Source organism: Falco naumanni, chromosome 5 (assembly GCF_017639655.2).
Source record: "Falco naumanni isolate bFalNau1 chromosome 5, bFalNau1.pat, whole genome shotgun sequence".
NCBI classification, from domain to species: Eukaryota; Metazoa; Chordata; class Aves; order Falconiformes; family Falconidae; genus Falco; species Falco naumanni.
The window spans coordinates 38,394,887-38,407,007 of NC_054058.1; the positions used below are offsets into that span (position 1 = coordinate 38,394,887).

At 45.1% G+C, this 12,121-nt stretch overlaps 1 protein-coding gene and 1 long non-coding RNA gene across 2 annotated transcripts; one reads left to right on the plus strand and one right to left on the minus strand.

Annotated features, from left to right (window-relative positions):
- Positions 1-2,173: 2,173 nt before the first annotated feature.
- Positions 2,174-10,708, minus strand: LOC121088842. The gene is made up of 2 exons (XR_005828038.1): positions 10,478-10,708; positions 2,174-9,180 (listed from the first exon to the last, which is right to left on the minus strand). It is a non-coding gene; the product is annotated as an uncharacterized LOC121088842 (long non-coding RNA).
- Positions 10,709-10,940: 232 nt separating this feature from the next.
- On the plus strand, positions 10,941-11,314 carry LOC121088837 (histone H4). The gene has a single exon (XM_040595424.1). It carries the CDS (start codon positions 10,943-10,945, stop codon positions 11,252-11,254), a length of 312 nt encoding a protein of 103 aa, XP_040451358.1. The 5' UTR covers positions 10,941-10,942; the 3' UTR covers positions 11,255-11,314.
- The last annotated feature ends 807 nt before the right edge of the window (positions 11,315-12,121 follow it).

Genomic DNA, 12,121 nt, shown 5'->3' on the forward strand with positions numbered 1-12,121 from the left:
AAATCAATAAAAGTAGTAGTTGCGATTGATTAAATCGGTCACCGCAGCATGGTGTGACGAGAGATGAGAACACAGCAAGCGTGCGCTCGCTGCTGCCCTCTCCTTGGTTCCAGTGGGGGGTAAGCACCCCGACCCGCGGCGGAGGTGGGCTGTGGCGGGGTGAGGGGCCGGGGGTTGTGCCTGCCCACTTTGGGGGGCGGGGCCGCCGCTGGCCAATCCAAGGAGAGCGCGCGGGTTTCAAACCCAGACGGGATGGAGCGCGCTTCGCTCCCGGCGCAGGCGCTGCTGTTCCTGTTTCACGGGCCGTAACGGAGTCCGAGTGCCTTGTGTGTAGGGGCGGCTTTGTCCTGCACGCTGAAGTTCTTTCTTTGCGATTTATTGCTTGCAGGCAGCGGTGAGAGAATTTAGTGTTTGCCTGGGGAGCTGTCCCGTAACTAATCGTGGATGGTTTCTAAAGAGCAGCATTTACTGTTCTGAGCAGTTTATCGGTGGTGGAAACTGTAATGGAGGGTCACAAGTTAAAACAAGATAGGCTCAACCGTACTTCTTCTTAGCGTGTGAGATTGTGTAGAAGCACTACGAAAAGTCACATATATTTGCAGTAGGGGATCACCGTGTAACAGTATAGACTTGTACTGGTGTTTCCAGTTCTTTTTCATTCTGACAGCTTGAGCTGCGCTTAAAAGCATTGTTGGGCTTTTCTGTAAAGCCTTCCTTTGCTTTTACTGTATTGCCTCTCGAGTGCTGCCTTTTTTTGCCTTGGCCATGCCCTTTGGTGCTACCTTTAGGTGCAGGGCGGGCTTCGTCGACTTTTAGGGTCTCTTGGCCACGGCGGCCGCCGACTTTTCGGGGTTCTTAGCGGTCGCCTTGGCCTGCTAGAGCGCGGGAGCCCCTTGCGCTCCGTGGAGGCGGGGACGGCCTTGGCAACCAGCTCGGTCGGTGGTGGTGGGGCCGGGAGCTTTAGAGCCGCCTTCAGCTTCCTGGAGGCGGGGGCCGGAGCAGCGAGCAAAGGCTCGGACATGGGCAGAGATGGGTTTGAAAAAAGGGGGTGGTGGTGGTGTGTCATTGTGGTGTAAATCAAGGTAATAAGCGAGAGGCTGCCATTTGTAGGGAGGAGCCTCTCTGCCATTCGTGCCTCTGGGAGTTTACCTTGCTTGGAAGGCAGGGAAGGCGCTTCTCCCCTCGTTTCCTCGGAACAGATTAGCTTTTCTTCCCCTGTAAGGGACACGGTGTTCCCTCTTTCGTCAGGCCGATATCGATGAAAGGGGCTTTTATTTGTTTTTTTCATTCAGTAGTGGTTTATGTGGAAGAAAAAACTGCCCGAAGGGGAGGTGGGAATGCAAGACTTGGAGTCTCCGATTCAGGCTGTCTGAAGGCGGGGTGTGTTTTCTTTGTTCTTTAAAAGTGCCTCCTGAGAGCTAAGGCGGGGAAAACTGTGGTGCTTTTTCCACTGTCCTGCCTCTGGAGGCAGAGGAGCGAGCCTTTTTGCCAATCCAATGTGTAATGGAAAATGTTTCTCAAGCAGAGGGAGATAACAGGGGAGTGCCCGGCCGAAATGTTGCTTGGAAACAAGACGAGAATCGCGGGACTGGTTTGAAACGGTACTTGCTGCTTACGCGATTTTCAAGTTGGGTTGTTGATTTTTTTGTGTTGTTTTTGTTTTGCTTTGACCCTAAATACTCAGAGAGGAGTGGATTTTTTTTCTGTTATCGGCCGTGTCTTGCTGAATGAAATTGCATTAGGTATTAATCACCTACCGTTAAGAGCTGGATTTTGAAACAGTATCAGCTACAGGAACTTATTGGTAACTACGCTGAAATTTGAAGCTAGAACTAGGTGTAAAGCACTTGAGGATTTTTTTTTTTCTTAATAATCTCAGTTTCTCGTAGGCAGTATAATATTCTATTGGTTGATATAGGGGAAGAGATTGCGTGGGTCTGCAGCAAAGGACTGATTTGCAGAAGGTCTGATTAGGCCATCTGAAAATCCCGTGTTTTGAAACGGAAGCCTCTGGGTTTTATTTTTGTCCTCAAAAACACGGTGTGGAGAGGGAGCATTTCTCTTTTTTTCAAAAGCAATGCAGACCCTGAACTGCTTGAGAAGGAAGTATCTCTGTTCAGTTTCTCTTGGAAATTAGGGAAGGAGGAGTTTTCCCCACTGATTGAAAAATCACTTGAAAACACAAGTATTTTAACTTTATTTACAAATGAGATACAGGCAGATTAAAATACAGTCTAAAGTTCTTTTCTTCGGTTGTTTTCTTCTTTATTATCTTCACTAGAAACTAGTTACGCTCAGTAGTTGCAATTCATTAATCTTACCATTTTGTTCTCTGCCTTTCTGGCCATGTTTCCCCCTTGAGACGGTGCATGTAATGAGCTCGGTTTCCTTCTATAGTATTTGATGACTAATGTTCTGTTACCTATGCCACCAACAGCATTTTCAAGATGTTTTTTAGTATGTTTTTATTAGTACAGGAAAACTGATGAGTTCTGGATACCAAATCCTCTTTTTCTTCAGCTAAACTATGACTGGAATATTTGCCTACAATTACTGCGTATCTTTATTTCTCCTGATCAGCACATTCACATTTTATGTAGTAGGGCAATATGTTATTCTACCTCATGTAACTGTGCTTGTTATAAATGAACACATCTGTCTGCATACCATCGTGAAACAAAAGTTTTGTATATTTTAAAATAGAAGAAACTGATCGTATAACTTATTTACTTACATGACAGGTAAGAGTTAAAGAATTTCTCTTCAAAAGGACAAATGTTTTATTTCATTGCATATTGATTTCTAATTAATCTGGTTTCCTTCCTAAATTTATTTCCAACTGTTCAGGCAGCCTAAATTCTCATAAAGGAGAAAGGCTTTACATTTAAGAAGAGTGCATCACAGATGCTGGCAGTCATGAAAAGACGTGTAGTGTCACAGATGACCTAAATTACTTTTGGTCTTTAAGTCCTCACAAAATATACTGTTATGCTTTAAAGTACTGGCTTATAGCATAGGTAGTGCAATCTCTCAGACAGCTTGCACTCAAAGAATGTTATTCAACCTGCAGTTACTTAATAGTTCTCTGCTTTTCTATAAAGCACTAGAAGATAATGTGCAAGAAAATACAATTTAAATAAAATACAATTTAAATAAAAGACAATGTTCGGTAGCAGAAGTTCCCACAGAAGCATTCCCAAGTGTGCAGACAAATAAAAAAGTAAAGTAATATAAGGACGTTCACTTTCCTGTTGACTTTGTTATAGTGACAGTAGTGTATGGCAAAAGCCTTCAAATTATTATTTTCCTTCAAAAATTCTTATTCCCGTTTTTCTTGAAAAAGGCTATGCTGGGCTGCTCAGTAATGACCTGATTGTGGACAGGATAAATAGATTGTTCAAACTCCCTTGATACTAAGCAGTCTTCTACAGTCTGAAAGGAAGCTGTGATGTTATTTTTTAATTATTTTTCCTCTTGCCTTTCAGGAGAAGTTGCTTTAGGCTACCATATTTACCAAAAATGTAGGCAAGTTGGTGTATGTGCCTAGGTCAACAGAAGTGTATCTCCATGAGGCTGTGGGCTGTTCTTTGTAAAACTTGTTTGGTCATTTATGTAATGCAGTCTATGGAAAGGTTATAAACATTTGTAGGTCTTTTCATAAATTACTTTCAAATCTTTTCACTTGGATTTTTAGTCATTTAGTACCTTTCTGTGACCATACACAGCAAACCAAAATAAAATAGTAATATCTTATAAATCTGTTGTAATGTATAGAAACCTTTTGAGTAACATCATCAGTAATTTACTTTTCATATTGACTTCAGAACAAACCTGCTTAGATATTAATGAAGTGGTTTTTTTAAAAAAAAGTATTGATACTATTGTGTTTTTCTCTGACACCGAACAGGATCAATTTAGACTTTGGTAAATATGAAAGAAACTCACTTGTGTCCAATAATTTCAGAGGCACTGATGCTGACATTCAGGAAACTTGAATGAAAATCTGAAAGCCAATTGCACTATAGCTGTAGAAATCCAACAGAAATCTGCATTTGCAGGTAACAATAAACGCTCCCAGTATACCTGGTATTAACAGCAAAGCAAACTGCTGTAAAACGTAGCTCAGTGCTTTTCCATCTTTCTCTTTAAATCTTCTGAGAATCTCTCTAACGTTACCGTGGCACAGCCGAGTAACGGGGGGGGTGTGGGGGGGTGGTGTTGGTCGGGCTGGGGTGCTCCACCACCCCACCCCCACCCCGCCCCCGTACACCAGCCGAGGCTGGGGAGCGAGGCGGGGAGGCGCGGGGCCGCTGCGCCCGAGCTGCAGCAATTCCTGACCAATCGTGCCCAGGAAGCGGCTTCCCCCTCTGCCTTCTCCTCCTCCTCTCCCTCCCTTCCCCTCTATCTCCCCCAGGTTACATTCTCTGCCACCCCCACCCCTCTCCCCACCGAGTCCTCTCCATGTCGTTAAGTGGCAGGCAAGGCAGGTGGATCTGCCGGATGACACCGCGGTGAGATGGGGAGCACCTCGCTCTGGCTGCTGGTAAAACCAGCCTGCGTTCTGTCAATATCTCCAGTGCTTCTTGCATCCACGGTCGGTCTTATTTTAACTGTGCTTTATTGATACTGTGGCTGCTGCCTAGGGTTAAAAAAACCAAAACAACAAACCAAAAACAAAACCAAGCCACAAACAAAAAAATGAGGAGAGGTATGACTTCCAGCTTTGATTTCCATTTTGATTCTGCAGGCTTCGCTGCTGAGAGAGGAACGGACCCTGCATGATAAACTGCTTCAGTAAGGAAGGAATCTGTGATCATTAGAGCTTTGGTCCCGTTGTCCATTCTGTCCTAGAAAACTTGACATGTGACTGCACGGTACAGAAACAACACTACCATACTAGCTAGGCTGATGCAGACAAACCTCTCCAGATAGCATGCATCTCTATATATCAGGTCTTAAAAAATTCAATTAATTCTTGCCTCTGCACTCTGTGTATGAATGATGTTGCCCCTGACATTTGGGGAGGGATTTTAAATAGAAAACAAGTCCTTCCCTCCAAGTAGTTTGTGAGAGAACCATGGAAATACCTGCACAAAACAGGATGCTAGTAACTCGGAAGCCTGGGGTGGGGTGGGGAACAACAAACAAACAAACAAAACTAAACTTAAATGGGAGCTTTCTTTTAGAAGTCCTTATTTTAGTAGTGTTTTGCTGGGGTTTGCTGTTTGGGGTTTTTTGACCTTATGACAAAACCAAAACTGACTCTGAGGAACTGTAGGTAATTAAATGGCAGTTCATGCCATTAGGAATCAGTTTAGAAGTCTTTAAGAGATGGAAACTATTCACCACCAGTGTTAGGAAGTGTTTGCGGTAATGCAAGTAGCTGTGCACTCCAGAATTGGTTTCTGTTGAGGAGAGAGGTGCTCCTTCCTCACCCTGTCACTCTGCATCTTCAGCTCTTCTCTTTCATTTGGAAAAAGCCTATAGAGATAAGGAGTCCGTTTACTTTAGGAAACTGCCTATGATATTTAGGCAGTCTTTCTGGCATCAGTAACCTTTTGGTTGGTAACTATATAATTATCAAACTAACTAAGTCTGATACATTTAACAAATAACCTTGTGAATAGTAAAGATAAGCAAGAACATCTTCACCCAGTAGTTTTCTCTGTTCTGAAAGTGTCCTAGTATACTTATTAGAAAATCCATTTCAGACCTCAAATCATCTTTATCACTTTTCTCAAACCTTCTTTTCCAGTTGCACTAAATCTTTTTTAGTTGTTATTATTTGGAGGCCAGAAATGGGCACAGCACTCAAGGTGCAACTATTGCACAAAATGCTACAATGGTACAAAGATACAATATCCTCTGTTTTGCTCTCTGTTCCTCATCTAGTGATTGTTGATATTCAGTTTTCACTGAAGTGCTTCTGAGCATTGAACAAATGGTTTGTTTAGTTATTTATTTGTTTTCAGATGTGGGAGGATTTTTTTATTAGGATCAACCTGGAGGTTGAAGTGAACGTAGAAGATGGTGGTGGGACAGTTTGAAGATTGACTCACGGATCAGGGGCAGGAGGACACGCAGTGAACCTAAAATCTATGGTTTAAAAAAGTGAATAAGTGAGAAGGCTGAAGTTTATTTTCATTTAACGACATCCAAAACTACTGAAGTTTAGAAAGCCCAAGATGTGCATGCTATAAAGGTCACAGGAAGATCAGTGTTGCACATCAGGCAAACAGAGGTTTTGTTCATCAACAAAAGAATGGTTGGGTTTGCCACCTTACATTGTGACCCAGAAGTCTAAGTCCACATGTCTCTATAGGTAGTGAAGTTTCCATTAGTTGCTAGCCCTAGGTACTCAATGTGTGTGCACGCACTGCTAAATGCTGAAGGACGTTGCAGTCACATCAGAGCAGCTCTAAGGCTCTTTTAGGGTGGGCATTTCAACAGAAAATATCATACTAGATGCTTGAATGTGTTTGTGTGCATGCAAGCACATTTAACATGCTGGATGTGTAAAACGACAGTATCATACAGAAAAGCAGCAGCATAGGATAACAATTATCAAGATAATACTAATAAGATTACTATTTCATTACCATACACTGAAAAATGGGGGGTAAGGGTTGGGAAATAGGGAAATAGTCCTTGTAAAGGACGTTGTAACTTTCTCCTACGTGTTTGTTTGGTTGGGTTTTTTTTTGCTTTCATCCTGGGCTATCCCTTGTCCGTGATTCTGGGGACAACCAGCAAGCATTACTGGAGGTAACTGCGTAAACACATCAATGCATGAAAAGGTAACACTTTTAAGCATCAGTAATTAATAAGTACATATATGAGTTCAGTGAGGTTTATAATGCTCTGTCAGAGGTGGACCCCACTGTTTCTGGGGCATGAGCTGCCATGATCCATGCCGATTTATAGCTTCTACTGGAGGAAAGTGTCTTTGGATGCACCAGCTGTTGCCTTCAGTACAAAGTTGCAAGTAGAGTTCAGAGGCAAATGCAACCTGAGAAGGAATCCTGCTGTTCACTGGGCAGAAAGACCCATGGGGAGCCATTGTCCCAGGTGCCAGGTCCATCAGGTTATTCCAGGTGAATGAGAATGAAAACTAGGGCTAAGCTGACCAAAACTCAGACATGCCAGCAATAATTTAGGGGCATATCAAGCTGTCACATGAAAAATGTGGGATTCCCCTTTATATTGAGAGAATAACAACCAGTCATGTTGATGGGCCTGTATTATTTCTTGCAGATGGCCTGGGCAGAGATTGACAGGTTGAAATCTCCATATGAGTAGGATATACAGAGCATTAATTTTGCTTATGCTGTAATAATATTGCTGTACACTGCATCACAAGCTTTTTTTTCCACGGAATTAGACAGTGTCTGTAATATTTTCATCATGTTGGTTGTCATTCTAGGCAAAAATCCATCTCCGTGTTTAGCTGGACTTTACTTTTCATGTGATTATGCTATGAGAACACTTACACTTCCCTAGGAAGATGACGCGGTTTAATTCCTTTCCCTCACAAATGTCTCACTTAAGTAAACCAGCATGTTTAGCACAAGCTTCTGCTTTAGGATGTGGGGCAGATCTATATCTCCAAATTGCAACATTTCTATCACAATACTTTTAGCTAATTTTAAAAAAAAACAACCATACCGCAGAGACTTTGTAAATTGATATTCATTCTCCTAAGGACCCAAAAATACATGTGCTGGCAGATCTATTCAGAGACCAGCGACTCCTTCAGATAACAACAAAACAGGTTTCCTGAAAACTTCAAGGAAAAGTAGATCACGGAAGAGAAAACAGATTTTAGAATTTAATTATTTCAGCAGCTTCCTCAGGGGATGGTTGTCTCTTAGGAAGGCCAGGAGTATTAGCAGGAATAACAGGGTGAGAGATTAAGAGATGATGGAGAAAGACAGGAGCGTTATGATCTGCTACAACGTACCTAGAGTAGAAAGAGGAGTACAGTTTTCTCACTCCTTTCTGCCCTCACCCAACCTGCTCCTTCAGTCCATTGTGCCCTGGCTGCCTTCCCACACCATGGGAAACAGCTCAAGGCTCTTTCAACTAATGCCTCATCAGAAAGAGGGAAACAGAACTTTCCCCCTCCCCATACTGTCTTAATTAATGAGAAAAGCTGAAATGTAAAAATCAATAAAATTAATGGGTAATTCATATACTCACTTGGCTGGTTCTCGGTCAAGAATTCATGTAAATGAACCACCAGGAGTGACGAATGAACACTAGCCATAAAATGAGACCAAAATGTCATATTAGGAAATGGAAGTGTTACTCCAAGATTTAGTCAATGCAGATTGCGCAGAGCTCCTTCCTTCTTTTCCAGAACATTGAAAGGTTTGAGCCCTGTAAACAGGATGTATGCCCCTCCTTTTGGTTTAGTTTTGTCTATTTTCAGGAGCGCCCCAACATTTCAAGAATATACACACTGTTACTTTATACCTGCAGCTGCCAGTGAAAAGTTTAGAAAGACACCACACATATATTATGCTAAAATTAAACTGTCTGTTGTTTGGTGTGGAAAAGATAAAACTGGGTAAACATAACCTATATTTCACAATTGTGATATCTAGAATAATATTTCCTCAAATAACTCAAGCACACTGTAATGTAGCAACATATGTTTGTACATTGCTATGGCACCTACAGAAATCCAGTGTGAAATTGGTCATAATCATGCGTTAGAAAATCTGTGGGTTTTATCCCTTTTGAAGCTAAGTTATTGCTTATCTCAGGAACAAGCTACATTGGCAGCTGCTTCAGTTCTGCAGCTGGGTTGTCACTCTTCAGGAGTAATGGACCCTGGGTAAGGATGAAAAGTTGTTTATTTAAGTAAGTCTAATAAAGAGAGAATCAAGGAAGTATGATGAAAAATAAGCAAAAGTTAAATTTTGTGCCAAAATTTTAAGTGCAAAATAAATGCTACAAACAGAGATCCAGTGAACTAAAAAGAAGCAAGAAATGGATGCTAAAGGAGACTGAAACTTTTTGACAAAGTGCCAATCAACACTAGGCACAGGAGGTGAATAGGGGAACTTGCAAGGCAAGAATACCTGTTCCCACTAAACCACAAAAAGAGAATTAAGTGGATAATCTAGAACATTAACACTTACGCATTTGAAGTCATTAAGTGAATCGAAGGCAAGGCTATAAAAAAGTGCAAATAATGCATGATTAAAAATAAATATGCCAGATGAGAAAGAAAAAATAATTATTTCAGCAGTCCCAAGGAGAACAAAAGAGGTTCTTTGAATCTAGACAAATAGAGGGGAAAACACACTATTCCCTCTCAGGGAAAAGGTGTATTATATTAAGTACTGAGAGAAGTAACAGAGAGGGAAGAATGTACTTTATAGTTATGCAGAAGCGTTACTGAGCTCTCTTGTATTCTATTTATGCTGTAACCAATAAATGGGGGAGAAAAAAAGGCTCCATATCAATTCTTTTTTTCTCAGTCAGTCTGTGAACTCATAACTAGTGTGCAAAGACACAATGATTCTAATATAAACTGAGGAGGTTCATCTCTGCCAACACCGCTGTTAGGGTTGATTTGCAAAGATAAATACATCTTTGCTATTACTGTTGAACTGCCGGGTCATATTCATAAAGGCTGATAAACACAACAAAGCTGGCTATCTACACATGGAAACAGGCTTATTAAAATGGTTGCCAAAAAAACTGAATTGAATAACATACATAGTAGAAGACTACAGAGAGATAGAAAAAAAAATATCAAAAAACCCAAACCCTAGAAGCCCCAAACACGGAGAAAAATTCATCCCTTTTTCTTGGAATAAAAGAACAAATGGGGGGGGGGGGGGGGGAGGGGGGGAGCAAAGTTACAGCTCAAATGGAGAGGGCTGTGAAATTACCAAGCAAAAAAATTTTATGATCAGGAAGCATCTAGTAATGGGGACCTACCAGGAAACAAGGAAAAGATGGGGAAGATCAAACAAAATGACAAATACCTTTGCAATCAAACAAATTCTAAAACCTGTGTATTACATGAAAGTTACCCAGGGACAAAACGACAACAAAAAACCAAAAAGATGGTAAATAATAAATATCTGGAAAAGCATTTATAAGATGATGCTTCAAAAACAAAATAAAAATACGTTAAATACATATTCGCGGAAAAAATTAAATACTAGGTCAGGAAAAGTAAAACTGCGTGTACGGGCACCCAAAGTTTAAGGGCTTTCTATACCGGTCGTGCCTCCAGGAGTCACTGCAGCAGCTCCCGCGCAGTGCGCTCGTGGCGCGAACGGCGCCCCTATATCTACTCCTGAAAAAATGCTGCTATCCCGGAACACCGGAACCGTTACAGACCCCAAAGGTATTGCAAAAATATTCCGCGGGCAACGTTGCGCACAGTGATCATCCCCAAATCGACAACATCGATTCACCACACCGCTACAACCGCGACGTCCAGGTCCCCACCTACCCGGCCGGGCCCTTTGTTGGAGCGCAGCGAAATGGCGGCGGCTCCGCGCGGGCGGGAAGCGGCGCTCCCGGCCCCGCCGCCCCCATTGGCTGGATTTTGCTGCAGACCCGCGGCCGGCGGGGCCCGGCTCCCCCGCCGCCGCCGAGCGCCGCAGCAACGGGACCGGGCAGCCGAGCGCAGGAGAGCGTTCCCCCGCCCGAAGATTCGCTCCCGCAGCGCCCAGGCCGAGCCGGCGGCGGGGGTCGGCTGTTTCCCGGGGCCGGGGCCGGCACCTTGCCGCCCGCCCCGCCCCCTGCCGGGGGCGATGGCGCGAACGTCCCCGCCCGCAGGGGGAAGAACGCGGAGGAGAGCCCGCCCTTGGCCTGCCTCGTCGCAGTTCTCAACCAGGTCGGACTCCGGGCTATATAAGAGCGGCGCTGGCGGGTGTTTCCACCGCGAGTTGCTCACGTCGCGTAGGAAGTGATCATGTCTGGCAGAGGCAAGGGCGGGAAGGGGCTCGGCAAAGGGGGCGCCAAGCGCCACCGCAAGGTGCTGCGCGACAACATCCAGGGCATCACCAAGCCGGCCATCCGGCGCCTGGCGCGGCGCGGCGGCGTGAAGCGCATCTCGGGGCTCATCTACGAGGAGACGCGCGGCGTGCTGAAGGTCTTCCTGGAGAACGTGATCCGCGACGCCGTCACCTACACCGAGCACGCCAAGCGCAAGACGGTCACGGCCATGGACGTGGTGTACGCTCTCAAGCGCCAGGGGCGCACCCTCTACGGCTTCGGCGGCTAAACCTGGGGCTTGGCATAGGTTACGCTTTTAGAACACAAAGGCTCTTTTCAGAGCCACCCATGTCATCAGCAGAAGAGCCTTAATCGCTGTTGAAGATCAGATCTGTCGTGGTTTTACGGTCACGATAAAGTTCGAGGGGGAGGGTTGCCGGGTGTATGCCGAGCTTCTGCTGTGTTGCTGCCCGTACCGGGCCGTACGGCCCCATGTCTAGGGGTCCGGCTTACAGCCCCAAATGCTTAACAGGCCAATTTGGAATCGGTGACTGGCTATATCCCGATTGCCCTGTCCGATAACAATAGGGGGGAGCAGGCGGAGCTAGTGCGTGACTTGAGGCCCTCTGGGCTCCACAGAAAAGCACGTTCGGCTCGTAAAGATGACTGCGTCCTTGGCGCTCCGCTCGCGCTCCTTCGGACAGGGTACATAGAAGGGACAGGCAGGCGATAAAAATCGGACGCCGGCGGCAAGCGCTACTGCGGCAGCCGCTCCCCGCTACCAGCTTCACCGCGACAGCCTGAAACGGGAAGCTCGTGAAATGGCGGCGGCGCGCGCTCTGCCATTCGGGGGCGGGACAGAGCGGGAAGGGGGGGGGAGGGGAAGAGACCGTTAAGAGCGGCCGTAGCGCCCCGGGGGCTGCAGGGGAAAAGAAGCCGCGAGCCCTGTGCGGAAACGCCTTCCCTTAGTGCTCTCCTATTGCGGAAAGGCTGTTGGTCGGTCCCCTGGATACCAGTACCGACACGCACCCCCCCACGACCCTCCTTCCCCCAGCTTTAAACGGGGCACCTCAGAACCGCCAAATCACTGGTCTGGGCGGGCGGGGGGAAGGGTCCCACGCTACCGGCAGTCCGAACCTTCCCATCATCCCAGAAG

Coding starts and splice junctions, on each gene's coding strand:
- LOC121088837 (XM_040595424.1), top strand. CDS start 10,943: ATGTCTGGCAGAGGCAAGGGCGGGAAGGGGCTCGGCAAAGGGGGCGCC.